Source organism: Staurois parvus, unplaced genomic scaffold (assembly GCF_062004578.1).
Source record: "Staurois parvus isolate SC_StPar_1 unplaced genomic scaffold, SC_StPar_1.0 ptg000680l, whole genome shotgun sequence".
In the NCBI taxonomy this organism is placed as follows: Eukaryota; Metazoa; Chordata; class Amphibia; order Anura; family Ranidae; genus Staurois; species Staurois parvus.
The window spans coordinates 30,712-49,174 of NW_028318476.1; the positions used below are offsets into that span (position 1 = coordinate 30,712).

At 43.1% G+C, this 18,463-nt stretch overlaps 1 protein-coding gene across 1 annotated transcript in view; it reads left to right on the forward strand.

Moving 5' to 3' along the window:
- LOC149447606 (phospholipase B1, membrane-associated-like) overlaps positions 1 to 17,581 on the forward strand; it is a gene marked incomplete at its 3' end in the record, with an annotated part of 43,525 nt that extends 25,944 nt beyond the window's left edge. Inside the window, exons 7-14 of the mRNA XM_089652330.1 lie at positions 649 to 732; positions 2,613 to 2,679; positions 2,763 to 2,821; positions 8,036 to 8,109; positions 10,123 to 10,166; positions 12,393 to 12,501; positions 15,576 to 15,636; positions 17,501 to 17,581. Coding sequence (XP_089508456.1) covers positions 649 to 732; positions 2,613 to 2,679; positions 2,763 to 2,821; positions 8,036 to 8,109; positions 10,123 to 10,166; positions 12,393 to 12,501; positions 15,576 to 15,636; positions 17,501 to 17,581 — 579 coding nt within the window. The remainder of the gene's footprint in view (positions 1 to 648; positions 733 to 2,612; positions 2,680 to 2,762; positions 2,822 to 8,035; positions 8,110 to 10,122; positions 10,167 to 12,392; positions 12,502 to 15,575; positions 15,637 to 17,500) is intronic.
- Positions 17,582 to 18,463: the final 882 nt, after the last annotated feature.

Here is an 18,463-nt window from a genome sequence, read left to right on the forward strand (position 1 = left end):
ATATCGCATGGCTGACACCAATTATTTTATTTTTTTACTTTAATTAAAAAAAAAAAAATTAAAAATTAGCAGAAGCAGGTAAAGAACTGTGTGTGTATATATATATATATATATATATATATATATATATATATATATATATATATATATAATAATTGTCTATTTTACATATAAAATATATTTTACAGTAGATAGATTGATAAATGGACAGACAGATAGATCTAAATATCTATATATTTAAAATATTATATATATATATATATATATATATATTTTTTTTTTTTTTTTTTTTTTTTTAAATAAATTTTATATATATATATTTGTCTATTTTACATAGAAAATATATTTTACAGTAGATAGATTGATAAATGGATAGACAGATAGATATAAATATCTATATATTTAAAATATTAGATATATATAATATTTTATATATATTTAAAATATTATATATATATATATATATATTTAAAAATAAATACATTATATATATATATATATATATATATATATATATATATACTGTAAAATATATTGTATATATAAAATAGACAATTCCTATATTGCATGGCTGACACCATCTTTGTCAGTGTAGTATACCGTACTTCCGATAAAGTTTTTGATAAATACGGTTGGCTCCCCCTACAGGACACGTCATTCCTGAACACGCACAAGAACAGTCCCTACGCGTTCCTTAGGGACATGATGAGAGTGGAGGGGAGTGGACTTCAGGTAAGAATTAAAGAGACCCTGTCACCGGGCCATTCATTTCGGCAAAAATCTCAAAAGATAATAAAGTGCATTTAATGTGTTTTATTCGTGTGATTTCCCTGTGAAATCCTCCCTTGTACGGACATTCAAAAGCCTTGAGACTGCTGCTGGGTGCCGCCATCTTTGATGTGACGTCAGTGGACCCAACAGACTCTGAGCTGTCAATTAAGTGACCCTTTATATCAGGGGTCTCCAAACTGTGGCCCAGGGGCCAGGCCACCCTTTCCTTGCCCTTATCCGGCCCTTGGGGCACTATTACTGTACATCCACTGATACCAATGATGGGGCACTATTCCTCCCACTGACACCAATGATGGGGCACTATTCCTCCCACTGACACCAATGATGGGGCACTATTCCTCCCACTGATACCAATGATGGGGCACTATTCCTCCCACTGACACCAATGATGGGGCACTATTCCTCCCACTGACACCAATGATGGGGCACTATTCCTCCCACTGATACCAATGATGGGGCACTATTCCTCCAACTGATACCAATGATGGGGTACTATTCCTCCCACTGATACCAATGATGGGGCACTATTCCTCCACTGACACCAATGATGGGGCACTATTTCTCCAACTGACACCAATGATGGGGCACTATTCCTCCCACTGACACCAATGATGGGACACTATTCCTCCCACTGACACCAATGATGGGGCACTATTCCTCCCACTGACACCAATGATGGGGCACTATTCCCTCCACTGACACCAATAATGGGGGACTATTCCTCCCACTGACACCAATGATGGGGCACTATTCCTCCCACTGACACCAATGATGGGACACTATTCCTCCAACTGATACCAATGACGGGGCACTATTCCTTCCACTGACACCAATGATGGGACAGTATTCCTCCCACTGACACCAATGATGGGACACTATTCCTCCCACTGACACCAATGATGGGGGACTATTCCTCCCACTGACACCAATGATGGGACACTATTCCTCCTACTGACATCAATGATGGGGCACAATTCCTCCCACTGACACCAATGGTGGGGCACTATTCCTCCCACTGACACCAATGATGAGGCACTATTCCTCCCACTGACACCAATGATGGGGCACTATTCCTCCCACTGACACCAATGATGGGACACTATTCCTCCTACTGACATCAATGATGGGGCACAATTCCTCCCACTGACACCAATGATGGGGCACTATTCCTCCCACTAACACCAATGATGAGGCACTATTCCTCCCACTGACACCAATGATGGGGCACTATTCCTCCCACTGACACCAATGATGAGGCACTATTCTTCCCACTGACACCAAGGGTGGAGCGCTATTCTTCCCAATGAGTATAGTGATGGGGCACTATTCCTCCCACTGACACCAGCGATAAGGCACTATTAGTCCCACAGAAAACAATGATGAGATATTTTCTACCCCATTGGTCACAGTCTTCCCCCTCCCCCCCCCCCAGTCTAAAGGACATCAAACTGGCTCTTCGGTTAGAAAGTTTATAGTCTCTTGCGCTACAGTATTCCCCTGCACTTCTCCCCCGGCAGCTCCATTAAAGGTTATGTAGGGTGGTGAAAGGAGGGACAGTGGAGCTGGGCCAGCACAGGCAGTCCCAAAAGAGGAGAGAGCTATGACATGCAAGGAGGGAGGGGGAGGTGCTAAGGAATTGACTAGTAAAAAATGTGAGCTCAGATATTGCTGCCGCCTACAAAATGTTCTTGGGGTGACCGGTCCTCCTATGTTGGTCTCTGTTGGTCTCTCCAGGCAAGTTGTCTCTTGAAACTACTGCATCCTGGTCCTGATTCTGCATTTGGGGTGAATTAATCTAAAGTAACTTCTTCTGCTTTCAGGAGGGGAGAATTGGCGCCAACTTCACCTGCACTGACCTGAGCCCATCGGACACCGTCCCAACGTCTGGTATGTAGAGGCCGTCAGAGGACGACTTTGTTTTATGTTCAGCCCATCAGGGAGACGATGAACAAACTTTTATTTCTATTTAGTTCACAATCTGAAGCCGGGCGACTTCAAGGTCATAGGAGCCCTGGGAGACTCGCTGACTGTAAGTACCGCCCACTGCGAAGAGTGCGAAGAGTGTCCTGCATGAACATTGTAGCAAGTTCAGAATTCATTTATTATTTCATTATTACAGGGAGGGTTAGTGTTGGGGTTACAGGGAGGGTTAGTGTTGGGGTTACAGGGAGGGTTAGTGTTGGGGTTACAGGGACGGTTAGTGTTGGGGTTACAGGGAGGGTTAGTGTTGGGGTTACAGGGAGGGTTAGTGTTGGGGTTACAGGGACGGTTAGTGTTGGAGTTACAGGGACGGTTAGTGTTGGGGTTACAGGGAGGGTTGGTGTTGGGGTTACAGGGACGGTTAGTGTTGGGGTTACAGGGAGGGTTGGTGTTGGGGTTACAGGGACGGTTAGTGTTGGGGTTACAGGGAGGGTTGGTGTTGCGGTTACAGGGAGGGTTGGTGTTGGGGTTACAGGGAGGGTTAGTGTTGGGGTTACAGGGATGGTTGGTGTTGGGGTTACAGGAAGGGTTAGTGTTGGGGTTACAGGAAGGGTTAGTGTTGGGGTTACAGGGAAAGTCAGTGTTGGGGTTACAGGGAGGGTCAGTGTTGGGGTTACAGGGAGGGTCAGTGTTGGGGTTACAGGGAGGGTCAGTGTTGGGGTTACAGGGAAGGTTAGTGTTGGGGTTACAGGGAGTGTTAGTGTTGGGGTTACAGGGAGGGTTAGTGTTGGGGTTACAGGGAGGGTTGGTGTTGGGGTTACAGGGAGGGTTAGTGTTGGGGTTACAGGGACGGTTAGTGTTGGGGTTACAGGGAGGGTTAGTGTTGGGGTTACAGGGAGGGTCAGTGTTGGGGTTACAGGGACGGTTAGTGTTGGGGTTACAGGGAGGGTTGGTGTTGGGGTTACAGGGACGGTTAGTGTTGGGGTTACAGGGAGGGTTGGTGTTGGGGTTACAGGGACGGTTAGTGTTGGGGTTACAGGGAGGGTTGGTGTTGCGGTTACAGGGAGGGTTGGTGTTGGGGTTACAGGGAGGGTTAGTGTTGGGGTTACAGGGATGGTTGGTGTTGGGGTTACAGGAAGGGTTAGTGTTGGGGTTACAGGGAAAGTCAGTGTTGGGGTTACAGGGAGGGTCAGTGTTGGGGTTACAGGGAGGGTCAGTGTTGGGGTTACAGGGAGGGTTAGTGTTGGGGTTACAGGGAGTGTTAGTGTTGGGGTTACAGGGAGGGTTAGTGTTGGGGTTACAGGGAGGGTTGGTGTTGGGCTTACAGGGAGGGTTAGTGTTGGGGTTACAGGGAGGGTTGGTGTTGGGGTTACAGGGAGGGTTAGTGTTGGGGTTACAGGGAGGGTTGGTGTTGGGGTTAGAGGGAGGGTTAGTGTTGGGGTTACAGGGATGGTTGGTGTTGGGGTTACAGGAAGGGTTAGTGTTGGGGTTACAGGGAAAGTCAGTGTTGGGGTTACAGGGAGGGTCAGTGTTGGGGTTACAGGGAGGGTCAGTGTTGGGGTTACAGGGAAGGTTAGTGTTGGGGTTACAGGGAGTGTTAGTGTTGGGGTTACAGGGAGGGTCGGTGTTGGGGTTACAGGGAGGGTTGGTGTTGGGGTTACAGGGAGGGTTAGTGTTGGGGTTACAGGGAGGGTTGGTGTTGGGGTTACAGGGAGGGTTAGTGTTGGGGTTACAGGGAGGGTTGGTGTTGGGGTTACAGGGAAGGTTAGTGTTGGGGTTACAGGGACGGTTGGTGTTGGGGTTACAGGGACAGTTGGTGTTGGGATTACAGGGAGGGTTGGTGTTGGGGTTTCAGGGAGGGTTGATGTTGGGGTTACAGGGATGGTTGGTGTTGGGGTTACAGGAAGGGTTGGTGTTGGGGTTACAGGAAGGGTTGGTGTTGGGGTTACAGGGAGGGTTAGTGTTGGGGTTACAGGAAGGGTTAGTGTTGGGGTTACAGGGAGGGTTGGTGTTGGGGTTACAGGGAGGGTTGGTGTTGGGGTTACAGGGAGGGTTGGTGTTGGGGTTACAGGGAGGGTTAGTGTTGGGGTTACAGGGACGGTTGGTGTTGGGGTTACAGGGAGGGTTGGTGTTGGGGTTACAGGGAGGGTTAGTGTTGGGGTTACAGGGACGGTTGGTGTTGGGGTTACAGGGAGGGTTGGTGTTGGGGTTACAGGGAGGGTTAGTGTTGGGGTTACAGGGACGGTTAGTGTTGGGGTTACAGGGAGGGTTGGTGTTGGGGTTACAGGGAGGGTCAGTGTTGGGGTTAGAGGGAGGGTCAGTGTTGGAGTTACAGGGAAGGTTATTGTTGGGGTTACAGGGAGGGTTAGTGTTGGGGTTACAGGGAGTGTTAGTGTTGGGGTTACAGGGAGGGTCAGTGTTGGGGTTGCAGGGAGGGTTAGTGTTGGGGTTACAGGGAGGGTTAGTGTTGGAGTTACAGGGAGGGTTAGTGTTGGGGTTACAGGGAGTGTTAGTGTTGGGGTTACAGGGAAGGTTATTGTTGGGGTTACAGGGAGGGTTAGTGTTGGGGTTACAGGGAGGGTCAATGTTGGGGTTACAGGGAGGGTCAGTGTTGGGGTTACAGGGAGGGTTAATGTTGGGGTTACAGGGAAGGTTATTGTTGGGGTTACAGGGAGGGTTAGTGTTGGGGTTACAGGGAGGGTTAGTGTTGGGGTTACAGGGAGGGTTGGTGTTGGGGTTACAGGGAAGGTTATTGTTGGGGTTACAGGGAGGGTTAGTGTTGGGGTTACAGGGAGTGTTAGTGTTGGGGTTACAGGGAGGGTTAGTGTTGGGGTTACAGGAAGGTTAGTGCTGGGGTTAAAGGGAGGGTTAGGGTTGGGGTTACAGGGAGGGTTAGTGTTGGGGTTACAGGGAGGGTTGGTGTTGGGGTTACAGGGAGGGTCAGTGTTGGGGTTACAGGGAGGGTTGGTGTTGGGGTTACAGGAAGGGTCGGTGTTGGGGTTACAGGGAGGGTCAGTGTTGGGGTTACAGGGAGGGTCAGTGTTGGGGTTACAGGGAAGGTCAGTGTTGGGGTTACAGGGAGGGTTTTAAATGTAATTTTTTTTTCTTCTCTATAGCTCAGAGAATCAGCTGTCACTTTCCCCCCCCCCAGCTAAAATAAACAATGTTTCCTTTTAGTTTCTCTCCCCAAGTTAAATAATGTTTTCTTTTAGTTTCTTTCTCCAATTTAAAAGTAACAAAGTTCCTTTTAGTTTCTTTTCCCGAATTAAAAGAAAGAATGTTTCCTTTTAGTTTATTTCCCCCAGCTAAAAGAAAGAAAGTTTCATTTTAGTTTCTTTCCCCAAGTTAAAAGAAACAATGTTTCCTTTTAGTTTCTTTCCCCGAGTTAAAAGAAACAATGTTTCCTTTTAGTTTCTTTCCCCGAGTTAAAAGAAACAATGTTTCCTTTTATTTTCTTTCCCCAAGTTAAATAAATAATGTCTCCTTTTAGTTTCTTTCCCCGAGTTAAATAAATAATTTCTCCTTTTAGTTTCTTTCCCCGAGTTAAAAGAAACTATGTTTCCTTTTAGTTTCTTTCCCCGAGTTAAAAGTAACAAAGTTTCTTTTTAGTTTCTTTCCCCAAGTTAAAGGAAACAATGTTTCCTTTTAGTTTCTTTCCTTCAAGTTACATAAACAATGTTTCCTTTTAGTTTCTTTCCTTCAAGTTACATAAATGATGTTTCCTTTTAGTTTCTTTCCCCGAGTTACATAAATGATGTTTCCTTTTAGTTTCTTTCCCCGAGTTACATAAATAATGTTTCCTTTTAGTTTCTTTCCCCCAGCTAAAAGAGAGAAAATTTCCTTTTAGTTTCTTTCCTCGGGTTAAAAGTAACAAAATTTCCTTTTAGTTTCTTTCCTCAGGTTAAAAGTAACAAAGTTTCCTTTTAGTTTTTTTCCCCGCGTTAAAAGAAACAATGTTTCCTTTTAGTTTCTTTCCCTGAGTTAAATAAATAATATTTCCTTTTAGTTTTTTTCCCCGAGTTAAAGGAAACAATGTTTCCTTTTAGTTTCTTTCCCCGAGTTAAATAAACAATGTTTCCTTTTAGTTTCTTAAAAGAAACAAAGTTTCCCTTAGCTCGGGGGAAAGTGACAGCTAATTTTGGGAGAAAAAAGCTGGCAATTGCATTTAAAAATTGGCGCCGACTTACACTTCGTATTGTGAAAAAAATTGGTAAACCGAGGTGTTCTTTTCAATGGATTTTCATTCGTAATTACGTGAACCGAGGCGTTTGTACACCGAGGTCTGCCTGTACATCGATTGGTTTGCGTGAAAGCTTTAGCACCTACAAACCATGAGATATGTGTATATATATATACTGGATTTTCTATTTATTTTTGTACTACTAATTATGGCGATCAGCGACTTATAATGAGACTGTGAAAGTGCGGTGGGCAATCTGACACTAACTGACACGGTTCCTGTGTGAATCACATGGGATTCACCGCACAGATGTGAACACAGGCTAAAAGATCTCTTTGTTTTTCTTCCCTGTTTTGCAGGAATAAGAAGCAGAGAGATTGTTCCCTCTGTACAGAGCCCTGTGTTGAATGTCAGCACAGAGCTCTGGGCTGTGATTGGACACCGCCGATCAGCAGGTCCCAGCTGCAAATCATTGGTCGGGACTTGTTGACAGGCTCCTGCTGTGTACAATCACAGCGGGTGCCAGCCAGGGGTGGGGCATGCCAGGCAGCGACGCAAGGGTGCACAGCCAATCTGCAGTACATTGCAGGCAAGAGGTCCACAAGCTCCCAGCTCTCTCTTTTCTACCCAGTCTGGGTGGAGTTCAAGCCCCGCCCAAAAAGAGTCAAAATTACCAGGTTAAAAATAGCCCACTAAAAAATAAATAACAAAACCAGATTTGCTACAATATTCAAAAATTTGACCCTACCCCCAGTCCTTTTTTCTGCCGATAGATGTCCTCAGTCTGATGGCCAGCATCATTCAACTCACTGCCTCTGAGCCCAGGCCATCCCGGACCAGCCCCCAAGCCTGTGACTGGACAGTGAAAGGAGAAGCAGCGCAGTGATGAGCTCATCTCACATGCTTCTTGTCGGCACATCCGCTGGTGGCTCCTTGCGCTGCTTCTTCCTCTCGCACTCCAGCACTGCGGTACAGGGACTGCACACGTCTGACGTCGGGTCACCTTCAGGGACTTACACTGCTAATATTTAAAAAAAAAATGTAATTGTAAATGAATGAAGACAGAACTGCAACGAATTTTGTGTTTTATATCGACCTGGAGGTCAGCTGTCAGTCTAACCCAGATGGTCCTTGGTGTTACAGGCAGGAAATGGTGCCGGAGCTTTCGTCCTGGACGTCTTAGATGTGGTCACCGAATATCGGGGAATGTCCTGGAGGTCAGTGTGAAGATTGGGTCAGAGGCTGCAGGGTTGAACGCAGAGGAATGCAGTTGGCTGCATTTTGAAGGGGCTCGGCAAATGAACAGCATGAATATGGATGCAGCCCTGGCCAATTGCAGCGGAAGGCAGTGCCATTGCATGCTGGGAGTGGTACCCACATGGAAGAAAAATATATTTGAAATGCAACAATTTTGCCATATTCAATATGTGTATATATATATATATATATATATATATATATATATATATACTGCATATTGAAATGCTTTTTTATTACAAAATATATGAAAAATATTAAAAAAAATATTTTTCATATTTTTTTTTTTTTATATATTTTAAAAATATTCTTTCCAAATATATTGCCATACAAAATATATAAATAAATATTTTTTAAAAAAAATACATTTCAAAAATACTTTATGTCTTTAAAATTAGAAATCTACATTTCTGGAACAGTTTTACAAATATATGTAAAAATGTATATGTTAAAAAAAAAAAATCTGAAGAATATATTTAAAAAATATATATATTTTTTAAATATATTAAATTTTTATAACAGATAACAAAATAATTTTAACATATATTTTTACATATATTTGTAAATGCATTCCAAAAATGTAGATTTGTATTTTTAAAGACACACAGCATATTTGAAATGTATTTTTAAAAATATCTTTCATATATTTTGTAATAAAAATGCATTTCAGCATGAAGTGTGTGTGTATATATATACATATATATATTTAAATATATTTAATATGGCCAATATTGTAGCATTTCAAATATATGGCAATATAATTGGGAAGAATATTTTTAAAAATTATTTAAAAAAACATATATGAAAAATATTTATAAAAATATTTTTCATATATTATGTAATAAAAAATGCATTTCAACATCCATTATATGTATGTATGTATATATATATATATATATATATATATATATATATATATAAATTTTAAATATATTTAATATGCCCAAAATTGTAGCATTCCAAATATACAGCAATATATTTGGGAAGAATATTTTTAAAATATATGTAAAAAAGAATATATGAAAAATATTTTTCATATATTGTGTAATAAAAATGCATTCAATATGCAGTGTATATGTATATATATAGATTATTGCAGCATTTCAAATATATGGCAACTTATTTGGGAAGAATATTTTAAAAATATATTAAAAAAGAATATGAAAAATATTTTTAAAACTATTTTTCATATATTATGTGATAAAAACGCATTTTAACATGCATTATGTGTATATATATATATATATATATATATATATATATATATAAATATATTTTGAAATATATTTAATATGGCCAAAATTGTAGCATTCCAAATATACGGCAATATATTTGGGAAGAATATTTTAAAATATATTTAAAAAATATATATGAAAAATATTTTTCATATATTTTGTAATAAAAACCCATTTCAATATGCATTATGTGTATATATATATATATATATATATTTATTATTGTAGCATTTCAAATATATGGCAATATATTTGGGAAGAATATTTTAAAGATTTATTTCAAATATATATTTCTTCCATGTGGGTATTTATAGTCTGTGAGCACATGGGTTCAGTGTCTTTTCTGGGAGTGGATTGCACCAGCCAGGCTGGAGGTAGGTTGCCTCTCCTGGCACTGGCTGCCATGCGGCCTCAGGAGGGTCGACCGGAGGGCCTGAAGTTAGAGAGAGTGACCCCGGGTTCTTCGGTAAGCTGACTAAGGGGAGTTGCCCCCAAAGCTCTCTCTGGTATCACTGGAGGGTTCCGTCTGGAAGATTGTAAGGAGGTAGCCATGCTGCCCTCGGGCCTTGTGAGTGCTGACATTGAGGAATCTGGGGACTCTGTGTGCTTTGTTACCACCCCCGGGGTTTGATAGTCAGTGTGGGTCTGGAGAAAGGGAACACTGCCTAGTGTTCTGAGACAGACAGAAGGATGGTAATGTATCTGTTTAATGAATATTTCTCGTCTTCTTCCTCGCAGTATCGGTGGAGATGAAGACCTCAGTAACATCACCACATTGGCAAGTATGTTCCATATCTTTGTGCCAAGTCAGTTGTAATGACAGGTCCACTTTAAAGCTGGAGTCCACCCAAAGTTGATATTTGGGTAGCAGTGGAATATGTTTTAAAGCCTAACTCCACGTTTCATGTCCCTGAAAACAGTCTGTGTGGGCCAAGCTGGCCAAAAAAATGTAAACATTTATTTAATTTTTTTAAGGGTTAGAGGGTTATTTATTTATTGTTACATATTATTAATTTATTGTATTTATTGATTATTTATGATTATTAATATTTATTTTATATTTATTTATTCATTAATTATTATTATTTAAAGGGACATGAAATGTGGAGTTGGGCTTTAGGCTGGATTCAGATTTGAGCGATTTGTAGCCTGAATCTCAAAAACACGAGAGGAGAAAAAAAATCAATTATTCTCAATGGAGAGGGTTCGCGTCTCCACTCCAAGTCAACTGCTGGAGCTTTATTTGTTGCTCAGTTCAAAAAGATTTTTAATTTCATATAAACTATTGGAAACGCATGATTTGTACATTTGTGCGAGCGTTTGTGCGTGAGTTTCTGATGAAATGAAAAAATGTTTAAAAAAAACAATAGTAATAATATATGCATAAATAAATGTAAAATAAATTAAAATCATCATAAATAAATAATACATAAATAAAATAAATTCAAATTATGTAATAATAAATAAATAGTAATTAACCCCTAAACTTAATCCCCTAACCCTAAAAAAAAGGAATAAATTATTATTATTATTAACAATAAATATCATAATTTATTTATTATTATTATTTATTATTATTATTAATAATATATATTATTATTAACATTATTGTTGTTATGATTAATAAATAGTACATTATGATTAATAATACGTATTCATTATTATTAATAATAATAAATATATTATTTATCACATTATTATTAACATTATTAATAATAATAATATGATAAAACATCTTAACCCTTACACATAATAAATACATACATTCTTCTTCTTCTTCTTCTTATTAATAATAATAATAATAATAATAATAATAATGAGAAGAAGAATTTATGTATTTATTTTGTGTAAGGGTTAAGATGTTTTATCATTTTATTATTATCATTATTATTATCATCATAATTAATTAGAATAATAATTAATTTATTTTTTTAAGGGTTAGGGGGTTATTTAATATTTCTTTATTATTACACATTATTAATTTATTGTATTTATTGATTATTTATGATTATTATTTATTTTACATTTATTTATTCATTTATTATTATTTAGTAATATATTATTAAATAATAATAATGTTAATAATAATAATAAAAAATATATTATTATTAAAATTATTGTTAACATTATCATTATTGTTATTATATATATATATATATATATATATATATATATATATATAATAAATATATTATTGTTAAAATGATTATTAACATGATAATTATTATTATTATTATTATTATTATTATTATTATTAAATAATAATACATTATATAATAATAATAGTAAAAAATATATTATTTTTAACATTATTATTATTAATAATAATAATAATAATAATAATAATAATAATGATAATATGATAAAACATCTTAACCCTTACACAAAATAAATACATACATTCTTCTTCTTCTTCTTCTTCTTCTTCTTCTTCTTCTTCTTCTTCTTCTTCTTCATAATTAAAATTAATAATAATAAGAATTTATTTAATATTTATTTACTATTACATATTCATTTATTGTATTTATTGATTATTTATTTATGATTATTATTATTTAATTTACATTTTTTTATTCATTAATTATTATTATTAGTGTTATTATTAACACCCTAATCCTAACAAAAAAATATTAATAATAAGAAGACACTAAATAAAATATTAACCGCACTATGCCATACTCTAACCAAAAAAAAACAAAATAAAAATAAATGAATAATAAAAAATAAATAAAAGCTGATGGAAAAGCTAAAGAAGCTGAAAGACATAGCAACAAATGATGCAATAGATGATATTTTTCTCTATTGGCTAATGAAAAAAATGCCAAAGCTCAAAAACGCCTAAAAGACGCTGTGTAAAAAGACGCTCAAAAGTTGCACGCGAAACCGTGCGAAAAACGCTCCAGTGTGAATCCAGCCTGATATCCGCAGTACAAGCTCCGCCTTTGGACGCGTTTTCTGGTGTAATAATACTTCTGTGTCCATGTGACCGCGCTGCTTTCCATCTGCAGACATTTTCCGGATGTTCAATCCCGACATACAAGGCTTCTCCACGGGGAAAGGATTCCATGTCCTGAATCGATCGCAGCTGAACCGCGCCGTTCCGGGAGCCAAAGCAGAGTAAGACGATTCAAATGAGAAATGATGACATGCCCCGCCCCCTCCAATCACCGCCATTTTTGCTGGTACAGACAGGACCCATTTCAGAAACCGTGAGCCAAGGTGACAACCAGGGCTGCTGTTAGAAACCGCGTGGCTCCATACAACCCCCCCCCCCCCCCAAAAAAAACACAGTTTACTATGCTTCAGTTACAGTATGAATGAACACAGTGAGTGATCGGTACTGATCACTCATTGTGTTCATTCAGGAAAGAAAGGGGCTGGTAAATGTGACATATTCAGCGGACCCCTCCCCCACTCTCCATCCTGAGGGATCTCATTGTGCTGGTGGGAAGGAGAGTAGGGAAGCCGGCAGCCCTGCGGGAAGGGGGGGGGGGGAGAGGGGGGGTCCCACATGGAAGAAAAATATATTTTAAATATATTTTTTAAAATATTCTTCCCGAATATAATCGACATATATCTGAAATGCTACAATTTTGGCCGTATTCAATATATTTCAATATATATAGTTTCTTTCGTTTGGTGGGATTTTATTTTTTGCGCTATAAACAAAAGAGCAAACAAATTTGAAAAAAAAAACATTTTTCTTTGTTTCTATTATAAAATTTTGCAAACAGGTAATTTTCTCCTTCACTGAGGTGTGTTGATGAGGCTGCACTGATAGGCAGCACTGATGGGCACGGATAGGCAGCACTGATGGGCACTGATAGGCAGCACTGATGGGCACTGATAGGTGGCACTGATGGGTACTGATAGGCGGCACTGATGGGCACTGATAGACGGCATTGATGGGCACTGATGGGCACTTATAGATGGCACTGATGGGCACTGATAGGCAGCACTGATGGGCACTGATAGGTGGCACTGATGGGTACTGATAGGTGGCACTGATGGGCACTGATAGATGGCACTGATGGGCACTGATAGACGGCATTGATGGGCACTGATAGGTGGCACTGATGGGCACTGATAGACGGCACTGATGGGCACTGATAGACGGCATTGATGGGCACTGATAGGCGGCACTGATAGGCGGCACTGATGGGCACTGATAGACGGCACTGGGTACTGATAGGCGGCACTGATGGGTACTGATAGGCAGCACTGATGGGCACTGATAGACGGCACTGATGGGCACTGATAGACGGCACTGATGGGTACTAATAGACGGCACTGATGGGCACTGCTAGACGGCACTGATGGGCACTGATAGGCAGCACTGATAGGCGGCACTGATGGGCACTGAGGGGTACTGATAGGCAGCACTGATGGGCACTGATAGGCGGCACTGATGGGTACTGATAGGCAACACTGATAGGCGGCACTGATGGGCACTGATAAACGGCACTGATGGGTACTGATAGGCAGCACTGATGGGCGCTGATAGGCAGCACTGATAGGCGGCACTGATGGGCACTGATAGGCGGCACTGATGGGTACTGATAGGCGGCACTGATGGGCACTGATAGGTTGAACTGATAGGCAGCACTGATGGGCACTGATAGATGGCACTGATGGGCACTGATAGGCAGCACTGATGGGCAGCACTAATGGGCGCTGATGGGCACTGATGGGGGCGCTGATGGGCACTGATGGGGGCACTGATGGGCACTGATAGGCAGCACTGATGGGTACTGATAAGGTGGCACAGATAAGCAGCACTGATGGGCATGGATAGGCGGCACTGATGGGCACTGATAGGCGGCACTGATGGGCATGGATAGGCAGCACTGATGGGCACTGATAGGCAGCACTGATGGGCATGGATAGGTGGCACAGATAGGCAGCACTGATGGGAATGGATAGACGGCATTGATGAGCTGGCACTGATGATGCTGCACTGATAGGCGGCACTGATGGGCATTGATAGGCAGTACTGATGGGTGGCACTGCTGGGTATAGGTGGGTGGCGCTGCTAGGGACAGGTGAGCGGCACTGATGGGCCCTGATGATCAGTGTTGATGTGTTCACTGACAATTGCTGGTTATCGGCAGTACTTTCCTGACGCTGTGACAGTGCGAGAAAAGTGCAGCCGATAACCTCCAACTGCATTTACCGGTGATCTGCTCTGTCATTGGACACGGCTGATCACGTGGTAAAAGGCCGCTATGATTGGCCTGTTACCACATCATGTGATCAGCTGTGTCCGTAGGAGATCGCCGGGTACGTGCTCCTGGAGGCACGTGGGAGGACGTCATGACGCCCTCCCAGGACTGGACATCCATGCTGTAGCCGTCATTCCTCTCTATGGCACGGATGGCAAGTGGTTAAGGGCCGGTTCACAGTATAGAAACGCAGTCCAGATGCATTTCAACATGCGTGTTTTTTGCTTTTTTGGCGCATTCTGGTTAATTTTTTATACATTTTTGATGCTTTCTGGTTCATTTTTCCCCTCTATTTTCCTTTAATTCAAATAGGGACATGTGCGTTCCGGTGCCTTTTTCATGCATCTTCCTGCGTTCCAGTGCAGTTCTGTGCAGCCTGTTCTGTTTTTTTTTCTGCCTCCGGAACGCACCGGAACTACAATCGCTGATGTGAATGATGACACCGACAATCAGATCACCGACTTTCTGTGCGTTTTGGAGGCAGAAAAGAAGCAGCTGAAACGCATGGAGTGAACGCTGAAACGCATGGAGTGAACGCTGAAACACATGGAGTGTGAACTGGCCTGAAACGTTTGAGAAAAACCGAACCGTGAGAAATGATTTATGTAGACGAGTCGCATTAACTGGCAGTTGGGTGACATCCAGGGGCGGACTGACAACTCATGGGGCCCCCGGGCAATAGGGGATCATGGGGCCCCTGTGTCCTTGCCCAAACTCAAAAAAGCCTATGAAAAAGGTACCAGGGGCATCTCATGGGGGCCCCCACTGACCCCGGGCCCTTGGGCAGTGCCCGAGTTTCCAAATGGTCAGTCCGCCCCTGGTGACGTCAGGTCTGGGCAGCTTCTAATGCACTTCAATGTCCTCTGGTCACGACGGGGTTAATGAAAGCCAATGGAGCGTCTGTAGTTCAGCCTGGCCTGTGATTGGTGGGATCTGTCGATGGTTCTGACCCGGTTGTGTTCCTTGCAGTGATATGCTGGAGCAGTCCGAGTACTTGGTGACGGCCATGAAGAGGATGAATTCAACAGGGGTAAGAAAACATACATTTCCATCAACGAATATAAACAGAACGACTTCTCAGCTGTGATGTAGTACAGGTTATACTTTATCTTTCCTGGCTCCTCCCTCTCCCCCCTCTCCCCCCCTTTCATCAACATGATAATGACACCTTCCATTCCCCCTTTCATTATATACTTCATTTTATTCCCAGTGATGTCATCACTGGGCCTCTGTGCTTCTCTATGCAATGCAGGCAGATCATGGCTGATTATAGGGTGCTGTACATAGCCTTCCGCCTCGGTACTCTTCTCAAGGGCCCTCAGTCCTGATGCAAGCAGTGGGATGGCTCTGGAGGGGAGTTGTGTAAATATTAAAATGCCTCAATGGGCAGGTGTCAGTCTGGAGGAGTGGGCATTCCCGGAGAAAGGCTGTATTTGCATAGGTAACGCCCACATATGATGCTGAGCCTCCGGGATTGAATAAATAGTCAGTGAAGGAAAGGGGCGGGGCCAGGAATAGTCAGACTGGGGAGGAAATGGCTAGATGATGCTGGACGTCCTTCTAATGCACATTGTGAGAAGCTCCCAGTGTGCAGTGACATCAGAGGAAGCCAGGACAGGGGAGGAGCCGATACACCTGTGCGAGACTGAAGGGGAGGAGCCGGTACACCTGTGCAAGACTGGAGGGGAGGAGCCGATACACCTGTGCAAGACTGGAGGGGAGGAGCCGGTACACCTGTGCAAGACTGGAGGGGAGGAGCCGGTACACCTGTGCAAGACTGGAGGGGAGGAGCCGGTACACCTGTGCAAGACTGGAGGGGAGGAGCCGGTACACCTGTGCAAGACTGGAGGGGAGGAGCCGGGACACTTGTGCAAGATTGAAGGGGAGGAGTCTGTACACCTGTGCAAGACTGGAGGGGAGGAGCCGGTACACCTGTGCAAGACTGGAGGGGAGGAGCCGGTACATCTGTGCAAGACTGAAGGGGAGGAGCCGGTACACCTGTGCAAGACTGAAGGGGAGGAGCTGGTACACCTGTGCAAGACTGGAGGGGAGGAGCCGGTACACCTGTGCAAGACTGGAGGAGAGGAGTCGGTACACCTGTGCAAGACTGAAGGGGAGGAGCCGATACACCTGTGCAAGACTGGAGGGGAGGAGCCGGTACACCTGTGCAAGACTGGAGGGGAGGAGCCGGTACACCTGTGCAAGACTGGAGGGGAGGAGCCGGTACACCTGTGCAAGACTGGAGGGGAGGAGCCGGTACACCTGTGCAAGACTGGAGGGGAGGAGCCGGTACACCTGTGCAAGACTGGAGGGGAGGAGCCGGTACACCTGTGCAGGACTGGAGGGGAGGAGCCGGTACACCTGTGCAAGACTGGAGGGGAGGAGCCGGTACACCTGTGCAAGACTGGAGGGGAGGAGCCGGGACACTTGTGCAAGATTGAAGGGGAGGAGTCGGTACACCTGTGCAAGGCTGGAGGGGAGGAGCTGGTAGAGCTGTGCAAGACTGAAGGGGAGGAGCTGGTACACCTGTATAAGACTGGAGGGGAGGAGCCAGCACACCTGTGCGAGACTAAAGGGGAGGAGCCGGTACACCAGTATAGGACTGGAGGGGAGGCCGGAGGGAGTATCACAAATCCTTGTAGGTTCATATTTTTCTGTGTCAGGTCGGGGAGATTTTTCTTCATTTCCTGTCCTAGTGATGTTTTTATTGATCAGATATCATTCCACTGATCACTTCCTGTCATTATTGGGGTTGTTAGCAGGACAAACACCTGAGATAAAACATCCGAATTTTCAGGATTCCAGTTTAAATGCCTAAAGTGCTTCTATGTCATTTTCTGCATCATTTCTGCATTTTTATATATTTATTTATTTTTTCTGTTTGTTTTGATCAGAGAATTAATTACGCGGAAGACTGGAAACTGCTGACTATCTTCATTGGAGGAAACGATCTGTGTGGAATCTGCAAGAACCCAGTAAGTGATGGTGATACAAAAAATAATATATCTAAAGCCAGGGACATGGTGACCACATGGGCTTTCCTGCCAGGGACATGGTGACCACATGGGCTTTCCTGCCAGAGAGACGGTGACCACATAAGCTTTCCTGCCAGGGACATGGTGACCACATGGGCTTTCCTGCCAGGGACAAGGTGACCACATGGGCTTTCCTGCCAGGGACAGGGTGACCACATGGGCTTTCCAGCCAGGGACACGGTGACCACATGGGCTTTCCTGCCAGGGACAGGGTGACCACATGGGCTTTCCTGCCAGGGACACGATGACCACATGGGCTTTCCTGCCAGGGACATGGTGACCACATGGGCTTTCCTGCCAGAGAGACGGTGACCACATAAGCTTTCCTGCCAGGGACATGGTGACCACATGGGCTTTCCGGCCAGGGACACGGTGACCACATGGGCTTTCCGGCCAGGGACACGGTGACCACATGGGCTTTCCTGCCAGGAACACGTTGACCACATGGGCTTTCCTGCTAGGAACATGGTGACCACATGGGCTTTCCTGCTAGGAACATGGTGACCACATGGGCTTTCCTGCCAGTAACATGCTGACCACATGGGCTTTCCTGCCAGGAACATGGTGACCACATGGGCTTTCCTGCCAGGAACATGGTGACCACATGGGCTTTCCTGCCAGTAACATGCTGACCACATGGGCTTTCCTGCCAGTAACATGCTGACCACATGGGCTTTCCTGCCAGGAACATGGTGACCACATGGGCTTTCCTGCCAGGAACATGGTGACCACATGGGCCTTCCTGCTAGGAACATGGTGACCATATGGGCCTTCCTGCAAGGAACATGGTGACCACATGGGTTTTCCTGCCAGGAACATGGT